At 38.4% G+C, this 25,332-nt stretch overlaps 2 protein-coding genes and 1 non-coding gene across 6 annotated transcripts in view; 1 reads left to right on the top strand and 2 right to left on the bottom strand.

The window, feature by feature from the left end:
• The first annotated feature begins 3,750 nt into the window (after positions 1 to 3,750).
• GTF2E2 (general transcription factor IIE subunit 2) overlaps positions 3,751 to 25,332 on the top strand; it is a 74,732-nt gene continuing 53,150 nt past the window's right edge. The window contains exons 1-2 of one of the 4 annotated variants that reach the window (XM_027122758.1): positions 3,751 to 4,067; positions 8,349 to 8,518. In XM_027122758.1, the coding sequence (XP_026978559.1) occupies positions 8,353 to 8,518 (166 nt within the window). In that variant the 5' untranslated portion in view covers positions 3,751 to 4,067; positions 8,349 to 8,352. Of the gene's footprint in view, positions 4,068 to 4,333; positions 4,355 to 4,562; positions 4,578 to 8,348; positions 8,519 to 25,332 lie in introns of those variants that run through there. The other 3 variants (XM_027122761.1, XM_027122759.1, XM_027122760.1) reach the window with 3 other exon arrangements.
• On the bottom strand, positions 13,036 to 15,322 carry SMIM18 (small integral membrane protein 18). The gene has a single exon (XM_027122769.1). The coding sequence runs from the start codon at positions 15,026 to 15,028 to the stop codon at positions 14,732 to 14,734; it is 297 nt and encodes a 98-aa protein (XP_026978570.1). The 5' UTR covers positions 15,029 to 15,322; the 3' UTR covers positions 13,036 to 14,731.
• LOC113629011 (U6 spliceosomal RNA) lies at positions 24,721 to 24,827 on the bottom strand. Its single transcript, XR_003436332.1, has one exon. It is a non-coding gene; the product is annotated as a U6 spliceosomal RNA (small nuclear RNA).

Here is a 25,332-nt window from a genome sequence, read left to right as displayed (position 1 = left end):
GTCGATGCTAGAGAAATCTAGGACAGGTGATGAGCAGAGTATAGACTACAGCTCTTGATCTGGGTAGATGTGGGCTAATTTGCTTTGCCGGCTATTTTGAGAATGCAGCTATCTGTTTAATTAGTTGAGATGGATTAACTGGTGAGGGGAGTTGAAAAGCAGTTGTTATTTGATGGCAAAATGAAGTGAATTTATTTGCCTTACCTCAGTTTTCCTCTGCCAAGCAACTGTTTAATGCGAAAAATTAAAATGTAAAATTAAGCCACCGCATTAAAAAAATGAAGTTCTGATACATGCCACAACATGAGTGAACCTTGTAACCATTACATCAAGTGAAACAAGCCAGCCACAAGAAGACATATACTGTATTATTCTGTTTATATAAGATATCTAGAATTAGGGTAAATTCATAGAGATAGAAAGTAGATTAGAAGTTACCAGGCGCTGAGGAGAGGAGGAAATGGGGAGTTATCCCTTAATGGGTACTGAGTTTCTGTCTGGGATGATGAAAAATTCTGGAAGTAGTGATGATAATTGCACAGTATTGTGAATGTAATTAATGCCACCAAATTGTACATTTTAAAATGGTTGAAATGGCAAAATTATATACATAGACCACAATTAAATAAAATAGTAAAAAATATTTATGCAGCATGTTGAGTTAATCATGTGGTTATATTGAGTTGTTTTGGGGGATGGGGGGGTTTGGACAGGCCAGGAGGAAAGGATGTTTTTTAAAATATGCAAAGTATATTTCCCTGAAGAAGTCACCACACTTTCTACTAAAGAGTATGCAATGTATTATAAGCATTCATGAGATAAGACATAAATTGTTATTGCGTGAATAGCTTGGATCCTTCTTCATATAATTTGACGTTCACCACACCCTTCTGATCTGGAAATACCGAGGCTGCCAATATGTAGATGGTTTTTATTATAAAGGTTTATTTTATTTAAGCATCAGTGGTGGAGACTTTGTGTATATTACACAGCCATGTCCTTATAAATAGTCATGGCCCTCACCTCAGAGTGAAATGTTTTTCATATGCCTTCCCTAAGCCCTGGCTAGAGGCTGCTTCAGAAGCAATTCACATGGTGTCTATATTGTGTAACAAGGATGAGAAGGCAGAATAAAAGTCTATATGTTTAACTCCAAATCATGAATTCTGTGAAATCTAGCTAATTTGGGCTGATGTTTGGCCACGTGGTTATCATGCAAATCATCGTGTAGTCAACATTACCAGCAGACAAAACAGAATCCTTTTTAGTTCATGTGTAGTGTGGTGTCCATGTGTAAGTACATTTGACACAAAAATGGCCTAATTACGGGCCATATAGGGAGCACATTTTTCTCTTCACTTGAGGAGTACCTTCAGAGTGCAGGAAGTCACACCAAAGTATTTTGAATGAGTGCAGTCATCGCTTTCAGTGCAATGACCTTAGTCACAGGCAGCAGGACGTATAAAGAGGAGTGATGCCACTGCTTGATGACATTGATCATGTATAGATTTTAATGGTTTGCCGGGGTGTGTAGGGGAGGGTGTCCAGTTGGGCAATGATAATAATGGCTAATATTGGGGTAAAGGCGGGGGCAGTTGACATTTGAGGGTTTGAATTATAAATAACATATTCTAATACTGGCATTAGAAGGCAGTTAAGTGTCCTATAGCTGTTCCAACTGGCTGAAATGAGACAGGACATTGAAATGAATACTTGTGAGCATTTTGTCCAAGTAATTAAACAAGGAGGCCATAGACTAAGGTGGCTTCAGAGCCTTGGTAAGTCTACACGTGAAACCACAACCTACGTTGGAGTCACTGGAATCCGAGAAAACAAAATTTAAGAACTAATCACAAACAGCCAACCAGGATTTCCGACTAAGGCAACTGCTTAAGAGCTGTAGCCAATCAATACTTTCTTTTATTTGCTTCCTCCTCTTCTCTGTAAAAACCTTTCCCCTAGCTGCTGTCAGTGGAGTGTTCCTAACCATTTTTGGTTTGTTTGTGGCTGATTTGAATTGCTATTTGCTTAAACGTTTCAAAATTTTAATGTACCTTAGTTTATCTTTTAACAGTTCATTGTGTGCTCTCTGTGTGGTAGATCTACTTCTGTAAAAGCATGAGTCGCTAATTGTTAAACTCCTAAGTTTCAAGTGACTAGGTAACGAGCATGTGTGGAAGTTTTATTAAACACAGTGGAAATAAATGAAGACCACTCACGTGAGAACAGAGACTGCAACCCTTGCTATGTAGCAAGAGATTCAGCCACCATCTCTTTGGCACAGACTCAAAGGCAATCACAGAGAGGGGAAGTGTTATAGTGCAAAAAAGGGGGGGGGATGCTTCTGGTATGTTCTGATTAAAGTTTGTTGGCAGGGGAAGCTGGGGGAGGGGTGTCTGAAATAGGGAAGTTTGAGTAAATCCTTACCATTCTGAGCTAATTGCTGCAAAGGTTGTGGCTTGGTTTTTTAAGTGGGCCAGAGTTTTATTATCATATTATCATATTTTATTATCATATATGGTCTAGCCATATATGGTCTAGTTTTATTATATTATCATATTTTATTATCATATATGGTCTAGCCATTGTCCATTTGTATATAAAGTCTCTCATTCATTAATAAGGAAGCTAACAGAACGGTAGAACTGATTCCACAAGGATATGGTAAATTGGGATTTATAAAATCATTGGGGAAAGGATAAGATAAAACTAAATTGATACAAAACTGGCTCATGTTTCTCAGGACAATGCAATTTTAAGCTTTGGGATTTTTTTTTTTTTTTTGCAGTGGATACCTGCTTCTCATTACACCTCATCAGTTTTTTACCAGTTAATCTCTGATTCTCCTGGGTTATAAAACCTCTGAGTCCTCATAAACTGTTATACAAATGCAGCTACCTTTCCTGAGGGTGTCAGATGAACATCAAGTGAGTTTATTACAAAATCCTGTAGAAAGAAATCAATTTTAAAAAGACAATCGTCTTTTGGCTTTATTTCCAAATTTTGAATAAATATTTACGTATTATCTCATACAATCTTCACAACAGTCCAATGAAAGTAACGTATTGTGGTAGTACAATTATTATTCCCATTTCCCAGACCTGAAAACCGAAACGCAGGTTAAGTAACTTGAGGAGTAACCAGCACTAAGTAAACGACAGCTGTAGAATAGTTGAGCACTGGCTATGCGCAGCTTCAAGTTGGAGTGAGGAAAGGTCAGCCACACGAAATTTGACATGCTCCAATACTTTGCAGGTCGTGCGCAAGGCCAATTATTTTTTCCGTCGCCTTATTTCTACCCCTTATGCAGCTTCTGAATCCGAAATCCTTTTCCAAGAGAGTTTACGGGGGGGGGGCGGTTGGGAGTTCAGAAACTGAACTTCACGTCAGGATTTGCCTTTGCTAGCTGTGCTGTCCCGAGCAAGTTATTTAGTTTCACTGGGCCTCTTGTTTCCTCAGTTGAAAAAGAGAGAGCTGGAACAATGTTCTTCGAAGTTTAGGTGATGGTGACTGACATTTGATGTAAAGTCACAGAACATCTGATAGACAGTAACTTGAAAAATCTCGTCGCCATTTGGGTTAAACAGATCCCAGAGCACGCTGCAGGAGGATTTAGTAGCTTTACAGTTGTATTTCTGTGAAGGAAAGATTTCTTCCCTCTCAGCTGCGGCTACTTAACTCCCACTTAAGCCCCGCTCCCAACCACCCTCCCGTTGTCATGGAGACCAGGCACGCCCCAGCTCTGGATTCCCCTCCCCGGGCGGGGTATATGAGGACGCATGCGCGTTCTCAGCGGCCGAAGGGCCGCGGTGGCTGCCGGGACTGAGCTCCGAACCCGCGGATCAGGAAGTGGCGGGCGGAGCCCGTGGCCGAGTAGCCGCCTGAGGCGCCGCCGCCGCCGCCAGTGCGGGAACCCCGACCTGGCGGGGTATCGCTGGGCGTGCGTGCGTGCGAGCGGGGGCGCTGACGACGAGCAGGAAGCGGCGGCCACGCAGGCGTGTGCGGCTGTCGAGGAGGAGGCTCCGGGAGGCGGCGGCCGGGCTCGTGGGGCGGCCCTCCTGGCTCAGGTAGGGGCCGCAGCAGCGGGGTGAGGGGCGCGGAGCCCCGGGCTGTTGTTCCTCCGGGCCGCCTCCGCCCGGGGGCGAGCGGGCCTCCCACCCCGCGGGAGGCTGGGACAGCCGTTACCGGCGCGAAACGCTGAAACCTGCTAACAGCTTCTCGGGAGCATCGTCTTTTAGGCCGGAGGTTCATTGAGCAAAGTTTTGGGTTAGAAAGAGGGGAAATTCACATCGGAGAGCTGATTGTGCCGCTTCCTGGCCCCCCAGCTTGCATTAGCAGCTGCCGTAGGAACCAGGTGTGTGGAGTTTGGGGAAACGGTGCCCAGCCACCCAAAGGCTGGGATGTAGGTGCTTCTTTCTGGACTGTTGTTTTCAGCTGCGTTTTGGAGACCTACTTTGGAATGATTCCTAAGCTTTAGTTATAATGGTTGTTTCCTGCAAAACCTAAAGACATTTCCCGAAACAAATAGCTGCGCTAACCACTTTTCCGTCCACCTCTACGTTTCTGTCATTTAAGAGGTGAGCAAGTGTCTATTCTCAGCTCGCCGGCTATTCATAGCAGTGTTGGCACCTGCGAGGCGCAGGCGGGAAAGAAGCGAGAGAGGAAAGAGCAGAAAGGTTGAAAGAAGTCAAATGATAAAGTGGAAAGAATGTGGGCTTTGGAGCCAGAAGATTTTCTTTTAATTTTTGGCTTCTTATTGGGGGAACACGTGGACTCTCTGAGTTATGGTTTGTTTTTTGTTAATGTCAGATGGGCAGGATGATGTGTCCTGTCTACAACACAGGTCAGTACATGTAAAACTCTACAGGTACGGCGTAGTCTTGTGAGGAAAAGTTAGGCGGAACATATGATGGTGAAAGACCTTAAACCTGTTCTACGTGCCATTGAACTTGACCCATAACCACACAGGTCGCCTTTGCTTGGGAGGCCTTTACCAGTATTTCAGGTCTGGAGTGAGGGGCACCTGATTTAGGAGTCAGGATATTCGTGTCCTGGCTCAGGTACTTTCAGCTGTGTAACCTTAACGATGCCTCTTCACTTCAGATTTCACGTATTAAAATAGAAATAACGCGAAGTACCAGTTACCTCGTAGAGTTGTGAGGATCAAATGCTGTAAACATCAGGTTTTTGTAAACTGTAAGGCTTTTGTTTAAATCTGTGTTAAAATCATGGTTATAACAGTCGGGGTTAGTTATCTGTCTTTACAAGGTGAAATAAACAGATAACAGATGTTTCCTGTTTTAGGCTTGTTGCCCTCCCCTTATCACTGGGGAATTCTTTCTTCTTCTGACACTTTTCCTCCCCAAGACTGCCTCCTGCCTTCCTCACCCCAGCGTAATCATTCGGTTACTTCTTTTCAGATCCAGCTCGAAATAATAGTACTGAAATAACATATATTTTATAGCTTTACTATTTAGAAAATCATTTTCACAAACATTTTCTCAGTTTATTCTTACAGTTGGGCTAGATGTAGACAGCATTGGTAGTACCCTTATTTTACTTATGATAAAATTGGATTTAGGGAGGTCTAGTGGATTGCCCAGGTCATGTTGCTATTTGGGATTAGAACTGAGGGAAGAAGGCAGGTCTTAGATTCGAGGTCCCGTGCCAGTGATTCTTTTTTCGTTCCTTAGCTGAAGTTTACTCTGATTATTTCTTATCAATGCTTTTATATATGTATATATTTTAAATTTTATTGAAGCATAGTTGGCTTACGATGTTGTGTTTAATTTATGCTGTCCGGCAGAGTGACTCAGTTATACATATATATTCTTCATATTCTTTTCCATTATGGTTTATCTTAGGATATTGAATATTGTTCCTTGTACTATACAGTGGGACCTTGTTTATGCGTCCTACATATAATAGTTTGCATCTGCTAACCCAAACTCCCAGTCCTTCCCCCTCCCCCCCACCCCCCTGCTTGGCAACCACAAGTCTGTTCTTTATATTTGTGAGTCTCTTTGTTTCGTAGATATGTTCATTTGTATCATATTTTAGATGCCACATACAAGTGATAGCATATGGTATTGGTGTTTCTCTTTCTGACTTCGCTTAGTATGATAATCTCTAGGTCCATCCGTGTTGCTGCATATGGCATTATTTCATTCTTTTTAATGGTGGAGTAATTATTCAATGCTTATATTTTTAACTTTTAGCATGCTAAGTCACGTTTTATTTATTCATTGCTTTTTTAAAAATAAATTTATTTGATTTATTTATTTTTGGCTTAATTGGGTCTTTCGTTGCTGTGTGTGGGCTTTTCTCTAGTTGCAGTGAGGGGGCTACTCTTCGTTGTGGTTTGCGGGCTTCTCACTGCGGTGGCTTCTCTTGTTGTGGCTCGCGGGCTTCAGTAGTTGTGGCGCACAGGCTCAGTTGCTCTGTGGCATGTGGGATCTTCCTGGACCAGGGATCGAACCTGTGTCCCCTGGATTGGCAGGTGGATTCTTCACCACTGTGCCACCACAGAAGTCCCTATTCATTGCTTTTTAACCGAGGTGCTCAGTGCTTTCATGTTCTCAAATGTAAGCTTATTGAAGGCAAGGATTTATCTTCCAGAACTTTTCATAGGTTGTAGTACAGTGCCTCACAAACAGAAGAAATTTTTTTTTAATATATTGGTTTTTTAAATTAATTTAATTTTTAAAATTTTATTTATTTTTGGCTGCGTTGGGTCTTTGTTGCTGTCAGCGGGATTTCTCTAGTTGCCTTGAGTGGGGGCTACTCTTTGTTGCAGTGCGTGGGCTTCTCATTGCGGTGGCTTCTCTTGTTGTGGAGAATGGGCTCTAGGTGCGCGGGCTTCGGTAGTTGTGGTGCTCGGGCTTAGTTGCTCTGTGGCATGTGGGATCTTCCCGGACCAGGGCTTGAACTCGAGTCCCCTGCATTGGCAGGCGGATTCTTAACCACTGCGCCACCAGGGAAGCCCAAACAGAAGACATTTAATAAAGGATTGTAAAACCATTAACAATGAGGCTAGAGCAATTTAAAGATGTTCTTCTGTTCGTTATTCACTTAAATATTTATTGAGCTACCCCATGCTTGAAGGCTTTCAAAGTATAAGAGTCTTTTTCCTCTGGGACTTTGTTTCCCAACTTATGAACACTAGTCTTAGTAGTATAGAAATCATTTTTGTTGTCAGCTTGTGTACTTCTGAGACTCGCCATGGGGTTCTAGGGAGAGTTCAGACAAGAGAGGAATGTTATAAAATACTTGTTGAATGACCTGTGGCTTCCCTGGTTGTACTGAAGTTGCTTAGAATTGTAGAGTTTTTTTTTTTTTTTTTTTTTTCGGGTACGTGGGCCTCTCACCGCTGCGGCCTCTCTCGTTGCGGAGCACAGGCTCCGGACGCGCAGGCTCAGTGGCCATGGCTTACGGGCCCAGCCGCTCCGCGGCATGTGGGATCCTTCCGGATCGGGGCACGAACCCCTGTCCCCTGCATCGGCAGGCGGACTCTCAACCACCGCGCCACCAGGGAAGCCCAGAATTGTAGAGTTTTAAAACTGGGAAAAAACCCAAAGAAGTCTAGTCCCACCTCCTGCCAAACCAGGAATTTCTGTAGATATTTCTGACATATTAATCCAGCCTCTTCACTACTTATGAGAGTCCACCAGTTTTAAAATATACCTTTTAATTTACAAGCAATTCTGATGGTTCTCATTTTTTTGCAATGAGCCTAAATTTGTCTCCTAATTTCCACCCAGTAGTCCTGCTGTTGTTCCTAAAGCAGCATTGTCCAATAGGAATACAGTGTGAGCTGCAAGTGTGAGCCACACATGTAATTTAAAATTTTCTAGTAGCCATAATTTAAAAAAGAAAAAAGGGAAATTAATTTTAATATTTTACTTAACCCAGTATATCCAAACTATTATCACATTAGCGTAATCAGTCTAAAATATTTCAGTAATTTAAAAAGTTCTTTTCGTTGTATTGAGTCTTTTAAATGTGGGTGTATTTTACACTTAGAGTACATCTCAACTCTAGCCCCGTTTCAGGCGCTCGGTTAGCACTTCTGCCAGTGGCTGTTTGTTATATTGGACAGTGTAGTTCTAGAGCTTTAGAGAATAATCCTATTTTTCTTTACTAGTGCCTAGCACAGTGCTTGGCCTATAACAGGCACTAATTAAAGAATTTTTTGAGTGAATGAGTAAGTGAATAAATACAAGTGCTAGAGAACCAGTAATAAAAGGTAATTCTGTTTGGGAAATAACTCTTGTTGAGACCTGTGGATTTGGCACATAGATTTGAGTGGCTGGAATCTGTATTAAAGAAACTTATTTTTATCTTTGCAGCATTATGGATCCAAGTCTCTTGAGAGAACGGGAGCTGTTCAAAAAACGAGCTCTTTCCACTCCTGTAGTAGAAAAACGTTCTGTATCTTCTGAATCATCTTCATCATCATCAAAGAAGAAGAAAGCGAAGCTAGAACATGGAGGATCATCAGGCTCTAAACAAAATTCTGGTTAGTAGAATTGTCTTTTTTTTTTTTTTTTTTGCAGTATGCGGGCCTCTCACTGTGTGGCCTCTCCCGTTGCGGAGCACAGGCTCCGGACGCCCAGGTTCAGCAGCCATGGCTCACGGGTCCAGCCGCTCCGCGGCATGTGGGATCTTCCCGGACCGGGGCACGAACCCGTGTCCCCTGCATGGGCAGGTGGACTGTCAATCACTGTGCCACCAGGGAAGCCTGACTTTTTAGGACTGTTCAGCTTTTATTTTTCGGGAAACCATTTAGTTCATTTTTCAGTTCATCATTCATATTGTTTGTTAGGTACTTTGTTAAGTGTAAGGGATGGGATGATGAGAATTTTTTGCTCTTAAGATGTTAATAGTTGTTTTGTAGTTAGAATTTAGGTTATTATCTTTAAGAAGATAAAACACTTCACTGAGGTTTAATCTATATACTGTACCGTTCACTCGTTTTAAGGGTATAATTCAAAGATTTTTAGTAAGTTTACAGAGTTGTGCAACAACTATTACTACAATTGAATTTTTGTTCCCACCTCAGCCCCTGATAATTAGTAATCTACTTCTTTCTCTATATATTTGCCTTTTCTGGACATTTCATATAAATGGAATTGTACAATATGTGTTCTTCAGTATGTGGCTTCTTTTACCTGGCATCTGTTGAGATGATAATGTTGTTCTTCTTTGTTAATATGGTTTATTACATTAACGGATTTTCAGATGTTAAACCAACCTTGCATTCTTGGAATAAATCCTACTTGGTCATGGTGTGTAATCCTTTGTTGTGGGATTCAGTTTGCTGACATTTTGTCCATGATTTATCCATGTTGTAGTATGTATCAATATTTCATTCCATTTTATTGCTGAAGAGTATTCCATTGTATGATATATACCGCAGTTTGTTTATCTGTTCACCAGTTAATGGACATTTGGATTATTTCCACTTTTTGGCTATTATGAATAGTGCTGCTGGGAACATTCACATACAAGTCTTTGTATGGATGTGTATTTTTTTCCTCTTGGATAGAATTCCACTTAAGAGTGGAATTTCTTGGTCATGTGGTAAATTTATGTTTAATTTTTTAAGAAACTACCAAAATGGCTCTACCATTTTACATTTTCACCATCAATGCATGTGGGTTCCATTTTTTTTTTTCTTATTCTTGCCAACACTTGTTATTCCTTGTCATTTTGATTGTAGCCATTCTGGTGGGTGTGAGGTGGTATCATTGTGGTTTTAATGTGCAATACCCTAATGACTAATTATGTTGAACATCATTTCATGTGTTATTGATCATGTGTCTTTTGGTGAAATGTCTATTCAGAATTTTTTGCCCATTTGAAAAAATTGGGTTGTCTTCTTCCTACTGATTTGTAAGAGTTCTTTATATATTCTGGGTACAGTTTCTTGATCCAATATCACAAGTGTTCTTGGTGTCATATTTAAGAAATCTTTGCCTAACCCAAGGTCATAAAAAATTCCTCCTGTGTTTTCTTCTAAGAGTTTTATAGTTTTAGCTCTTAGATTTAGGTCTGTGATATGTTTGAGTTGATTTTTTTATGTATGGATTAACATAGGGTGTAAATTCATCTTTTTGTGTGTGGTTATTCAGTTATCCCTGCACCGTTTCTTGAAAAAACTTTCTTTTCCCCATTGACTTGCATTGGCATCATTGTTGAATATCAGTTGACTACAAATGAGAGTTTTTTCTGGAATCTAAATTAGGTTCTGTTGACTCATGTCTGTCCTTATGCTAGTACGATATTCTCTTGATTGCTGTAGCATTCTAGTGACATTTTGAAATTGGGAAGTGTGGAAGTAAGTCCTTCAGTTTTGTTCTTTTTTGCAAAGTTGTTTTGGTTTTTCCTGGAGCCTTTGCATTTCCATATAAATTTTAGGATCAGCTTGTCAGGTCTCATCTGTAAAAGAGCCAGCTGTGATTTTGATAGGGATTGCATTGAGAATTGCTATCTTAACAATATTAAGTCTTTCAGTCAATTAACATGGCTCTCTTTCCGTTTTTTTAGGTTTCTAATTTCTTTCAACAATGTTATGTAGTTTTTAATGTATGTCTTGCTTTGTTAAATTCTAAATATTTTATTCTTTTTGATATTGTGAATGAAATTGTTTTCTTAATTTGATATTTGGTTTGTTAATTGCTAGTATATGGAAACACAGTAGATTTTTGTACACTGATCTCAAACTCTGCAACCTTGCTGAACTCATTATTTCTAGTTTTTTGTGTGGATTTTTTAGGATTATCTATATGTAAGATTTTGTCATCTGCGAATAAGAACAGTTTTACTTCACCTTGCCAATATGAATGCCTTTTCTTTCTTTTTCTTGACTGTTAATATTGGCTAGTAATAGAAGTAGTGAGTGTGAATACCTTTTGTTCCTATCTTAGGGGGAAAGCATTCAGTCTTTCACTATTATGTATGTTAGCTGCAGGGTTTTTGTAGGTGCCCTTTATCAGGAGTTCCCCTCTATTTTTAGTTTGTTGAGAGCTTTTAATATAAATGGGTAGTGGATGTTGTTAAATGCTTTTTCTGCATCTATTGAGGTAATCATGTTTGTTCTTATTTTTTATTAATATGGTATATTACATTAATCTGTTTTCAGATGTTAAACCAACCTTATATTCTTGGAATAAATCCTACTTGGTCATGGTGTGTAATCCTTTTTATTTGTTGTGGGGTTCACTTTGCTGAATAATCTACTTCTGTAATATTTTGTACAGAGTTTTTGGTGATATTTTGTACAGGATTTTTGTATCTGTACTCGTGAGGAATATGGTCTGTAGTTTTCTTCTCTTGTGCTTATTGGGGTATTTCTGGCCGCAAACGATTTGCGAAGTATTTCCTTTTCCTCTGTTTTCTGGAAAAGTTTGTGAAGGTTTGATATAAATTTCTCCTTAAATATTTGATAGAATTCACTAGGGAAGCCATTTGGGCCTGAGCTTTCCTTTGTGGGATGCTCTTGGTTGAAATTTCTTCTTATAGATCTATTCAGATTTTCTATTTCTTCTTGAGTTAATTTGGTAGTTTGTCTTTTTAGGGGTTTGTCCATGTCATCATCTACATTGTCCAAAGTTTTTTAGAGTATTCGCTTTTGATTTCTATAAGGTCAATAGTGATATCCCTCCCTTCTTTCATTTCTGATTTTAGGAATTTTTTGTTTTATTTGTTTTTGTTTTGTTTAGTCCAGTTTAAAGGTTTGTCAATTTTGTTGATCTTTTAAAAAAACAACTCTTTGTTTCACTGATTTATCTGTTTTTCTGGTTTTTAAAAATTTCATTTATTTCCACTTCAGCATTTATTATTTCCTTCCTTCTGCTTATTTTGGGTTTAGTTTACTCTTAGGCTATTATCTTTTAGACAGCTAGGTCAGTGCAACTTAACTCACAACAGAAATTATTTACCTCCTTCAAAGTGTAGCAGTGTAATCTTTATTGATGTCATCTTGTTAGATGTTCTTCAAGCTGTTGTACTGATGTTAAAGCAGAGCCAGTCTTTTTACCAAAGGAGGTTTATCATTCTTGTTAGCACGTGCATTAGGTTTGATTATCTCTCATTACAATGAAATTTACATGAATTCATAATAAAATTTTACAAATTGTTTTAAACATTAACAGAGACCTGCCTTAGACCTGGTCTCTTTGATCTGCTTAAGAATATCTTTGCTCCAAAATCTCAGTGGCTTAAAACAACAAAGGTTTGTTTCTCTTTCATACCACATGTTTATCATGTGTTGGCAGGGGTCTTAGCTCATTACAGTCACTCAAGGACCCAAGCTGATAGAGTGGCTGATATTTCAAATGTTGTTGGTTTTGTTTCAATGCCCGAGGGAAAGAGAGCTCTGGAAGATCTTGCCTGGCAGTTAAATGCTGTGGTCTGGAGGTGATACACATCAACTCCTCTCACAGCTCATTAGCCAGAGCTAGTCACAGGGCTCTACCCAGCCAGTTCCATGTGCTCAGAAAGAGGGGAGCTGGAAATACTGGGTGTAAACACTAAAGACTACCATACCACCCTAGCTCGGGGCACTACCATTGGATTGCCCAGTCAGCTGCTTGTCAGGTGTCCTGGTTTAGCTTCCCTACTGGCCATTCTCTGTACAAGTCAGTGATTTTTCTAATCATGAATCTGATGATGTCATTCTCTGTTTAAGGCTGATCATTGCTTTTCAGACAAAGCCCACCTTTTCCTGCAGCCTACATGCTGTACTTGATCTTGTCCCCTTATCTATTGTGCCCGTATCTCATTTTTCTCCTTGTACTCTGTCCTAATGATACTGGCTTGTTGCTACTCTAACATGCTTCACTCTCTTGCCTCCTGGCCTTTGCTCATATTATTTCGTCTTCCTGGAACGTTCTTTCTTACCTCCTTCCCTCTTTCCTTTGGTTAACTCCTATTCCTCTTCTAGGTTTCAGCTTTAAAGTCATTCCCACTTTCCAATTTGTGTTTATTGCTTGGCCTTTGAATTCCCAGAGCACTCCCTGTTTCTGACAAAGCTATTGTGTGCCACTGTAATTGCATGATTACTTGTTTGCCATTGTAACCTAATCCCTCACACATGGAAGCACTCAGTACATATTTGTTAAATGGCTAAATAGATTACAGGGTAGGGTAGGGAAAAGGTAGTGTAGGTTATCAAAAAATCTAGTTATCAAAGGACCTGTATGCTTCCCATCTATGGCAAGGACCCCAAAGTTTTCCATTTATGAAAATGTGGTTTTAACAAGTGCTCAGAGTAGCTCTTGGTTACCAGAATATTTTGTATACCTAAGTTCCACAAGTCCTTTGAAAGTTGGTTATGTTATTTTTTTCTAATGTTAAAAAAATATATAAAAACATTGTGTGGAAAAGTGATTTCAGGCTGGCATGTAGGGCTCTTTAAGTTGAAAATGACAGATACTTATTTTTCACTTCCCATATCAAGTATTTTCTGTTTTGCCATAATTTTCAGTTGCTTCTTAATGTTGATGAGACACATTTAGTTAAGTGCCGTTACTTCCAATTATTTTGTTATTTTGAGTAATGCTATTGTAAACATCTTTGTATCTTCAGTTTTTTCTTTTGAAGTAATTTCTCAGAATAAATTTCCAGGAGTGACATTTCTGGTCTAAGGGCAGTTATAGTGTAGTGGTTAAAAGCATATTTTGGTTTGCTCATGGGTAGCAGCAAAATAGTGTCAGGGTTATAAAATATAATACTGTACAGCCTTTGGCATTCCAAGAAATAAGATTGCCATATTTCTTAACAGGTGTTAAGTGGTCCTAGCTTTTGACTTGCTCTTGACTTTTTTGGCAGTCTTTTTTTTTTTTGGCCACACTGCGCGGCTTTCGGGATCTTAATTCCCGGACCAGGGATTGAACCCAGGTCCCGGCAGTGAAATCATCCAGTCCTGACTACTGAACTGTCAGGGAGTTACCTGGCAGTCTTTTTGCATTGGGTGTCTTAGTCCTTAGGAGTGTGAATGCGAGAGACATAATGAAAGAACAAGCTCAAGAAATGCAATTTAGGGGGGTATGCTAGAAAGTTTTAGTTTGAAAACAGCTCATCTTAGACCATGTATTTCTTACTAAACAGTAAGTCAATTTTATGAAAAGTTTATGCAAGTGTCCTTGTGACCTTGCTGAGTATTTTGAGTCTTTTTTTCCCACACTAATCCTACATAAAACTTAAATCTTTAAAAATATTTCAGTTGTCTTCAATAAACTAGAAAGTATTGCTTCTTAGTAAGTAGGGACTTACGTATAAGTGGGAATATTTTACTGTGGATTTAGATAAGTATTTTAAGTAGCATTTTAATTACCAAAATATATGAAGGATAGTACTCTGTTTTTTAGTTCACATGGTTTGTTTAGGTATGTTATTTTGGGATCATTAGCCTTTCTTTTGGTTTCCAGTTTACTTTTTAATGCCTAGTATTGAGCTCTAGGAATCTTTTAACTAGTTTTTGAAGTGTTATTTTAAATAGATTGGTAAATTATTCGTAAATTATTCACATTTGTGAAAGTTTTATAGTATATTTAATGAAATCGATACACACACAGAAAGTGCATATTTAACTTGTTTTTCCCTTCTAGTAGAAATCTTTTAATTATTCGTAGTCGGTTTTGTAATAACGGTTGACCTCAGAAATTTTTCTTTTTTTCTCAGTAATTGACGGCTGTTTTCAGAGCTTTTGTTCATCTTATGTAGAGTACTAGACCACTTCAGTTTCACGTTTTCTGATGTTGTCCATCATACTTCTAAGAGGGTTCGGTTCATTTTTCAAGTCTTTCACAGTTTTGTTTTTTACACAGCAACAGCAGTCAAGCGCTTCATAAAGGAAAGCCAGCACCACTAAAGATACCACTGTAAATATAAATAAAAGCAGAATGACAAAGCAGGCAGTGTTCCAGTTATCATGGAAAGGGTAAATTTTTTGAACTTGAAAACCAAAGTACTGATAAACAGATGTAGTTGTTTCATTCCAGAGGCTTGAGCTCTGGGAGGCCATTCTTAGAGATTCCACTTCTTATATAGCTCGTTTGAATCTGTAGAAAGGTAGAAAATGAATATATGTAACCAAACTCTACAGATTGGTCAATTCAAATGTCAATTTCTAAGATTTGTTAGTAAATTTATATAGGCTGCATGAGTATTCCTTATTTTCTGTCAGAATTAATGTCTGAATGGTATTCTTGAAATTTTTTCGATATTTATGCAGTGTACTCTGTAAACGATACTATGTAGTTTTTAATTTATTTTATTTTTTTATTTTTATTTTTTTGTGGTACGCGGGCCTCTCACTGTTGTGGCCTCTCCCGTTGCAGAGCACAGGCTCTGGACGCGCAGGCTCAGTGGCCATGGCTCATGGGCGCAGCCGCTCTGCAGCATGTGGGATCTTCCCGGACCAAGGCACGAACCCGTGTCCCCTGCATCGGCAGGCGGACTCTCAACCACTGCGACACCAGGGAAGCCCCCATACTATGTATTTTTTAATGTATATCATTTGTTAGACAAATATTTATGATCAAGCTTCATATACAGAAATTAACTGCTAATGGAGGGAGAAAAAAGGCAGCTGAATTGGTTTAAAATTTGATTAAAGCACCGGTCAGAGAGCTGTTATCTACAAAAAAAAATCTTAGCATTTTAAAGTTGTGTTCTTCAAACTGTCTGCAGAAGAGCTTTTCCCATTACCCTTGTGGATCCTTCTCACCTCCTTGGTTCAGTGTATTTCTGTCTATTTCCACTCCTTTAAACTTCCAGGACAGGTGATCTGAATCAGGAAATAATGGCTGAGTGAAAAATAGTAGAGAAAGAAAAGCCAAATAATGACAGTTTTCAGAATAAGGATAAAACAGTTTTAGATTAAAGTTGCCTATGAAGAGACCTTAATCTTAGGATTTTTTTTGGTTATGTATATGATAGTCTTAAATGTTTCATAATACCTAAATGACCAATGGACAGGAATATTAAAAAAAAACAGGCAAATGCAGCATCCCAAAGGTATGTATTATTAAATTATTATTCCATCTCACAGAATTAACCAGTGAGTTAAAGTGTCACTGTTCGTGCATTAAGCTTTGCTCTTGTTGACCTGATACTTGTTGGACCTTAAGTGGGACTGTAAAGATTGAAGATCTGATAGTATTAAAAATAATAAATGATTTTATTATCTTAATCATTCAAAAATATGTTTTTAAGGGGACTTCCCTGGTGGTCCAGTGGTAAAGAATCCACCTTCCAATGCAGGGGACCGCGGGTTCAGTCTCTGGTTGGGGAACTAAGATTCCCACATGCTGCAAGGCTACTGAGCCTGCGTGCCTCAACTAGAGAGCCCACGTGCTCTGGAGCCTGCATGCCCAACTAGAGAGAGAAAGCCTGAACACCACAACTAGAGAGAAGCCCACATGCCGCAATGAAGATCCCGCGTGCTGCATCTAAGACCTGACCCAGTCAAAAATAAATAAACAAAAACCCCCAAAATAGCTCAAGTTTTTTGAAAAAATTATAAAATATCTCTATATACTAAGAAACTTTTTGAAATGAGAGGAAAAAACCCCATAGTTCCACTTCCCTAATTCAGTGACTGTTGTCAGTTTGTGTGCTTGCTTTTATGAAAATGTTTTGTGTGATTTTTTTGCTACATAGTTGTAAATAGACTTTCATTCTTGTAAACAAATGTTTATTGATTACCTACTGAGTAACAAATCCTTTTTTAAAAAATATTTATTTATTTGTTTGGCTGCGCTGGGTCTCAGTTGTAGCATGTGGGATTTTTGTTGGGTACACGGGATCTTTAGTTGTGGCATGCGGGATCTTTAATTGCGGCATGCAGGATCTTTAGTTGCGGCACACGGGATCTTTTAGTTGCAGCATGTGGGCTCTTAGTTGCGGCATGTGGGATCTAGTTCCCTGACCAGGGATTGAACCCTGGCCCCCTGTGTTGGGAGCATGGAGTCTTAACTGCTGGACCACCAGGGAAGTCCCAACAAATACTTTTCTAAGTGCTGGAGATAACTTGTGTGTGAGAGTATGTTCCATTTATAGAAAATTTCAAGGTACTACAGAAGTATGAGTATAATAAACACCCATGTGCTTATAACACAGCTTCATTGATCAATTCTTGGCCAGTCTATATCTCTGCTCACTTCCATTCCATGGATTATTTTGAGGCAAATCCCAGACATCATGTCACTTCATCTAGGAATATTTCAGTATATATCTCTTAAAAGGTGAGGACTCTGTCTTTAAATATAACCACTATATCATTTTCACACCAAAAAAGATTAAAAACTGACTTAAAACCCCCAAACATAACAATATAATTCCTAAGATTTCTGTTTTCTTTATAAATATAACTTTAAAACTTTGGGGTTAATAAACTAATATTTTCTAAGGTTTTTTTTTCGTTTTTCTTTAAATTTGATTTGCGTGGCGGATCATCTCACTTCTTTGGATGGACTTGGTCTCTTCCTTTTTTCCTTCATATATTTTGAAGGTTAAATTGATGATCTGAGGCCAAAAGTAAAGGCTTAATAAATTCATTTTTTCTTGTTGGATTTAAGAATCCATTTATGGTGCTTGGTCACCTTTCACCTTGAAATGAGGGACAAGAGACTAATGGACAGTAATTGAATTAATTGCTTCTTTTCTGGGACATACAAAAATGCATTGTCTGGAACACAGGTATTTGAGTAACTTCCCGTTACATTACAATATTTCAAACTATGTCAAGAGACCCAGCCTTTCAAAGTTACTCTTTTATTTATTTATTTTTTTTTCGGTACGTGAGCCTCTCACTGCTGTGGCTTCTCCCATTGCGGAGCACAGGCTCCGGACACTCAGGCTCAGCGGCCATGGCTCACGGGTCCAGCCGCTCCGCGGCATGTGGGATCCTCCCGGACCGGGGCACGAACCCATGTCCCCTGCATCGGCAGGCCGACTCTCAACCACTGTGCCACCAGGGAAGCCCTCAAAGTTACTCTTTTATCTTTTGAATTTTTCTCTTCCAAGCACACCCTTATAGAAAGCAGGCTGCTGCGTTGTACAGCTCTGGGGAGCACCAGTCATGTTTTGTTGTGGGGTGGGTGCCATTCAGGTAGAATACAGTGTAAATTGGGGTTGTGCAGTGTGGAGTCCTGATAGGCTACCCCTCCACCTCTGCGTTGTTGCTGCCTCTGAACTTAACCACCTTTTACACAAATAGTCAAGTAACCTATAGAAACTAACTCAAACGGAGACAAAAGTTAAGTCCTTTTTGATCCAGCCTTGCTGATAGTGTCATGAATGCCTGTGCACAGACACACAAATGGCTGAAAAATGTTCAGCTTTGGAACTCCCTTAGGATTTTTAGCACTGCTAAAATGCAGATATTCCTGGGAGGGGTAACAAACATTGTTACAATTATTTTTACTTCAGTGTGAATGAGTTTCAGATGCTTTTTTTTTTTTTTAAAATAGAGCTAATAGAGGAGAGGGAGAGGAAGAAGATTAGGACCTTGGTGAAATGGGGGATTGTGCGACTTATGTGGGTAGGTAAAGAACAGGAAGAATTGCTTGAGGGTCTGTCTAATAATTTTACCTTGGCCAACCTAGCCCTCTTCAGCACTGATTAAAGTATTCCTTAGACTTTCTGTTAAGGCCTTTCAGGTTGATTCCTTTTTAAAATTTGGGAATTTCTTTTGAAGATTTCTCTGGCATTGGAACTGACTGCAGGGGAAACAATGGTAGGGGAGGGAGGAGAGAGTAGAGTGAGGTAATTTCTACATTATGCCTCTGTAATTAATCTACCCTATTAATTAACATTAATTTAAACTGCTATTTCATTATTGATATCAAAAATATCATTATAGCAATTTAAAATAAAAATTAAAAGCATCACCTATGGGCTTCCCTGGTGGTACAGTGGTTAAGAATCCGCCTGCCAACGCAGGTGACACGAGTTTGAGCCCTGGTCCGGGAAGATCCCACATGCTGCGGAGCAACTAAGCCCGTGCGCCACAACTACTGAGCCTGCGCTCTAGAGCCCACATGCCACAACTACTGAAGCCCGTGTGCCTAGAGCCCATGCTCCACAACAAGAGAAGCCACCGCAGTGAGAAGCCCGCGCACTGCAACAAAGAGTAGCCCCCGCTCGCCGCAACTAGAGAAAGCCCGCAGCAACGAAGACCCAGCGCAGCCAAAAGTAATAAATAATTAACTTAAAAAAATAGCATCACCTATAATCTTATCTCTGTAACATATCAAACTTGTAATTTTTTTCTTTTATCCTAGACATTGGCTGTATAAATCTATAACTCATACCTGGTTGAAATTATACTGAATTTATTACTTTGTATTTTAATTTATTATGAGCAGGCCTTTTTATTTTTATTTATTTTAATATTTATTTCATTTATTGTTATTTTTATTTTTGGCTGTGTCCTGTCTTTGTTGTGGCGCGTGGGCTTCTCTCTAGTTGTGGTGTTCGGGTTTTCTCTTGTTGAAATGTGCGGGCTCAGTAGTTGTGGCATGCGGGATTAGTTGCCCCGCGGCATGTGGGATCTTAGTTCCCCGACCAGGGATCAAACCCACATCCCCTGCATTGGAAGGCAGATTCTTTACCACTGGACCACCAGGGAAGTCCCATGAGTAGGCCTTTTTAAATTTATGGTGACTTCTTAAGACTGGGGAGAAATTGTAAAGACTAATAATGTAGGTTACTGTTTCAAAATGAAATTTTAGAATGATTAGAAAGTTTGCTTAAGGAACTTTATATTCTATTTATTTTTGAGGTACAAGTGAACTGCTTAAAAAATTTTCAGGTCCCCTTGCTCCTAAAAAATAGAGCGGGAGGGAGGGAGCGGGAGAGATGGGAAGGGAGAGATAAGGGGAGGCAAGAAGCGGGGCAGGCAGACAGACACACAACTAAATTCACTTACTTTGAAGTTAACTTGTACCCATCAATGAACTGTTCTTCTGGTTAAATTAATGTAGTATACTCACACAGTCGGATGTTAAGCATGAATGAGGTGACTATAGTGACATGGAAAGATTTCTAGGATATGTTTTTAAGTAAACAAAGTGCAGGAGGAAAAAGGGAAATAACATATATTTTTAGTTGCTTGTATCTGCACAAAAATCTTGGGGATATATAGAAATTAATAACAATGATTATTTGTGGGGTTGGTTGGAGAGTAGAGTCGGGAGACCGGGATGTGTGTGAGACTTGTCAAGATGTACCTTGTTATATTCCTTTGGTTTTTGAACCATTTGAGTGTATTATTTATTCAAACCCAGAAGTATTCCTTGCCTTTGGTTTTTAATAATCCATTGTGTTTGGATTACTTCTAAAAAATTAGGATTAGTAAATTGTGACTTTGGTAAGACTGTGTACTTTATCCACACACAAATATGCTTATGATAATTATACTTGTGATAGTGACTGGATAGCAGTATGTGCCATTGCCAAGGATACTTGTAAGTTTTGTTAGGAGCATCTAAGCAGTTTTCAGAAAGAGTATATATACATGTCAGGTTTATGTTGTGAATGATGACAGTGTGCCATTTGTGAGTGTGTTGATAACTGATGAGCATCTCAAAACATTCACTTTTTGTTAGCTTCTGGGCATATCTGGAAAAAGTAAACCCTGTAATATAGATTCATTTTCTACCTTAAATTTAATGTGGTTTATTCTTTCAGAGTACGGTAGAGCTCTAATAATTTTGTGTGTTAAGTTTAGGATAAAATCTAAATCTTGCTTTGATGAATTAGACATAATTAGATACATAGAAAGACATTTATCATTAGGATTTTCTTGTATTTTGAGACTATTTTTGAAATTAAAATGTAAATTTATGTGAAGCAAATGCTGTAACATGCCTTACGAAAAGTGAGCGCAAACAGTAAAAAGTAGGAACAGTCTCTTATATATATAATTTTTAGTTTATTATTATTTTCCAATATATTCCCATCATCTATTTTTCCTCCCATTTTAAAAGGCCCTAGTGAAATATTTACAAGGATAGGACTTGGAACTGTTCTGGAACCTTGAATTGCCAGATCAGAATAAAATTATGCTTTTGCTCTATTTGTGGAAAAAGGCCTTGAATTGAATTCTCTAGTGCATTTAAGCATATCACTTTGAAATATGATCAGTTAATCGTAATAGCCTTTATATATAGAACAACGCACCCAACGCTGGAACTCTCTGGCTTAGGCCATGTCTTTAGTTAGTTTGGCTAAACAGCAATGAGCCTCCATCTGTACTAACTATAGATATATTGCCAGTAAAATGTAGGCTGATTATAATGTTTAAAAAATGTGGGTGGCAGGAGTTTTTGTCTACAATTTACCTGAAATTTGAGTTACGAGTTAACTGTTTTATTTGACAAAGTTATTTTTATTTGATCTGAGACTTTTTTTTTGAGCTCCCGTACTTCGTATAGCAAACAGGAATGTTTTCTAGGCAGTTAACCACATTGTACTGAACCTGGAGAGATCTAATATCTTCTTACAGCAACCTTTGGGCTTTGTAAGGGATACTTTGCTCATGCTAGCAGAACACTGGTTAAGAAACAGAAGGAATAAAATTTATGAAAAAAAAAACCTTTAAAATTTAAAATAGATTTACCAGCAAAGAAAAGGACAGAATTTGGATCTTAGGTCAGTATATATAGGTAATATCCTGGAACTCTAGCATTTACTAAATAATTATTTTTTCATGCTTTAATATTGTAGAATTAGAAATTCGGTCAGCAGTTGAATAATAATTTTTAGTAGGCATGAATGATTGCTTTTAGCCATGAAAGTAATCATATTACCTTGAAAGGTACCCTCCTTCCTCCCATAACCAGTTCTTCTTAGAGCATATTTTTATTTTAAAATTTAGTTTATCAAAACGATTTACTGTGTATTTTAAGTTTGGTTTAAGAATAACTTTAATATTATATAGAAATACTGTGATAAATGTATATTTTTGTGGCATATGAAAAATGAAACACTGCTTAAGAAGGTTTTTATTTAATAGCATGATTTGTATGTTATAATGATAGAGACTTTAAAATTTGACTGTAGGGAATTATTTTAATGAAAATGTATGAAAGTCTGAAGCTCTATAAATGGTCTCTTTGGTTACAGTATAATGCAGCCTACGTAATGGTACCTTTATGGTCTTTTTATTTTTATATAAAAATCACAGTGTGATAATTTATTGGCATTCTCTGCATCTACACTCAAAGTCAAATAAAATTTTGAATTATTTTCTCATATTCCTTAAAATACAGCAAACTTTCTTATAAATGCTTTAAATTTGCACATATAATCAGAAAGCTTTAGTCCTGGATTTGCTTTTAGTCTAGATTTTTCTTTAAGAAAGATCCTTTGTTAAGACAAACCAAACCGCTGAAATGAAATAGCTCAGAGAAAATGAAATTTGCAAGCAACCTTTTAACATCACATGCATATGGCTTACTCTGAGGTCTGGATATAGATTAGGTTCATAGAAAATGTAATGATTTTCTGTTAAGGCACAGATGGTAAGGGTGCTTATCAAATAGCAAAGATAGTCTTCATATTTTCATAATAAAATCCTGCCAAACAATGACATGAATACATTTCTTGGGGTCTTTAGTAGGAACAAAGCTTTCTGCTTCGTTTTTATGGTAAAATATTTATATTGTATCATAAGGACATGTATTATTAAATGAAAAGATCGTATAACCTACCTCTTGTCTGAAAGGCTGCAGTTGAAGCGATGGTATCCGTCTGTTTGTAATGCAGTCTAGTGCACAGCCAAGATGGAGCTGTGCTTCTATTGGTTGAACCACAATGGAGCTGACAGTTTCCTCTACGTGCATTTGCATTAAGTCCTGCCACCCTAGGAGTAAATCATTCATAAACTTGAATAGAGCCGTCTGGGTTCTCAACTGTCACCCCTTATTTTGGCCTTATTTTTTTGTCTTTCAGCTAAATTTCTGCACAGGAATTTGTGAGTTAGTAACAAATTGATGATTCCATAGTGCTTAGCTGTAGAATTTCAGATCCTTCAGTGATTATTTCAGTGCTAGGGCTAGAAGATAATGTCAAGAGAGGCAGTAACCTGGGAAACAAACAGTTCAGGTTTACCAGCGTGGTGTTTCCTCCATGAAGTGTAAGATCTCATAAATGATATTTGCTTTCTCTCTTTCTAATACTTGTTATTTACGTACAACTTGCTCTCTGAAAGTGATTATTTCTATGTGGTGGTTTGATTTAGATGAAATTCTGAGGAAGAAGAAAGGAAATAAGGTTTTTATTTCTGTTATTTGGGAGAAGGGTAAGTTTTGGTAGGTACACCACCTGTGTTAAGAAAAAAGCAATCTGTGAAAGTTAAATTGCAAAAGAATCCTCAGTTGGATGTGTAGAGATAGAATGATTTTCTTACAGTGTATTAGAGTTGTGGTCTAAGCTTAACAGTCAAGGGTTTTTTTTTTTTTGTGGTACGCGGGCCTCTCACTGTTGTGTGTGGCCTCTCCCGTTGCGTGGCCATGGCTCACGGGCCTAGCTGCTCCACGGCATGTGGGATCTTCCCGGACCGGGGCACGAACCCGTGTCCCCTGCATCAGCAGGCGGACTCTCAACCACTGCGCCACCAGGGAAGCCCAACAAAGTTATTTTTAAAGGAAAATTGCATATGAGGTCTCAAAAAATCATTCAATAAAGCCTTTTCACTAACTAATCTCAAAGGAATATTATGTTGCCTTCTAGAAGCTGTTCCCGTGGATCTCTGACAGTTGTTAATTTGACTTGTGGTTATTCTAATGCATTCTTTTGTTTAAATTATTATTACCAACCTGGTGCCAGAAATGGACTCTCCCCCCTTTTATTTAACCTCTTCCTTTGTGGATCAGCCACATGGGAACTTTATAATATCTGATCTGATGCCTGGCTAATAGAATGTGTACTTATGAAATGTCTTCCTGGTATTTACAGTGACTTTTTTTTACTCTTCCTGCCTATGGCTAATAGAATGCATTTGTGATGCAATGGTAGCATTAGGATTTCTGCCTGTAAATATGCAACAGAATGGTATATGTTCTGAACCAAATGATCTTCTATGTAGATTGCTCTTTGTTTCATGCTACATCCTTTTTAAGTATCCACGTTTATGCAGTGGCAGTGCTTATGTGTTTTTTTTAACGTCTTTATTGGAGTATAATTGCTTTACAGTGGTGTGTTAGTTTCTGCTTTATAACAAAGTGAATCAGCTATACATATACATATGTCCCCATATCTCCTCCCTCTTGTGTCTCCCTCCCACCCTCCCTATCCCACCCCTCTAGGTGATCACAAAGCACTGAGCTGATCTCCCTGTGCTTTGCGGCTGCTTCCCACTAGCTATCTGTTTTACATTTGGTAGTATATATATATGTCCATGCCACTCTCTCACTTTGTCCCAGCTTACCCTTCCCCCTCCCCATGTCCTCAAGTCCATTCTCTACATCTGCATCTTTATTCCTGTCCTGCCCCTAGGTTCTTCAGAACCTTTTTTTTTTTAGATTCCGTATATATGTGTTAGCATATGGTATTTGTTTTTCTGACTGACTTTACTGTGTATGACAGACTCTAGGTCCATTCACCTCACTACACTCAATTTTGTTTCTTTTTATGGCTGAGTAATATTCCATTGTATATATGTGCCACATCTTCTTTATCCATTCATCTGTCGATGGACACTTAGGTAAAAATATGGAATGATTCACGAATTTGCGTGTCATCCTTGCGCAGGGGCCATGCTAATCTTCTCTGTATTGTTCCAATTTTAGTATATGTGCTGCTGAAGCGGGCACATTGCTTATTTTTTTTATTCCTAATATATCTTTAAAATTTACCTTAAAATAGTTATTGTATCATACTTTTTATTAATTCCCATTAATCAATACCCATTTATTTTTTTTAAGTTGATAAGCAGAAATTGATGTCATTGGTGATAAATTGAACTTTTTATCCCTTAGAAGTAATCCACTCACTTCTCATGGTTTTTAAGGTTGTTAGAAAAGCACTATGGATCAGATTGAGATTTGTATTGTCCTCTTGTTTAATAAACCTTGCTTCTAATTATGGTGGAAAGCTAATCAGACTTAAGGAAAGGGTGACATAAAGGTACTTATAAAAGAAATGTATTTTAATGCCTTTGAATTATTTATACTTTGCTTCCATCCTTGGTGAGAAAATAGTTATTATGCATGCAGATTTTGAATTTGTCACCAAAATTTTATAGGGTAGAATTTACTAGATAGGAAGACTCCAAAACAAATATTTTACCAGAGTTAAAATCATCTTAGTTGCTTAAAA

Source organism: Aethalodelphis obliquidens, unplaced genomic scaffold, assembly GCF_003676395.1.
Source record: "Aethalodelphis obliquidens isolate GAN/ISIS:26980383/991018 unplaced genomic scaffold, ASM367639v1 scaffold25, whole genome shotgun sequence".
Lineage (NCBI taxonomy): Eukaryota > Metazoa > Chordata > Mammalia > Artiodactyla > Delphinidae > Aethalodelphis > Aethalodelphis obliquidens.
This window is presented reverse-complemented; position numbering and strand designations above follow the sequence as displayed.

Coding starts and splice junctions, on each gene's coding strand:
- SMIM18 (XM_027122769.1), bottom strand. CDS start 15,028: ATGGCCTCCCAGAGCTCAAGCCTCTGGAATGAAACAACTACATCTGTT.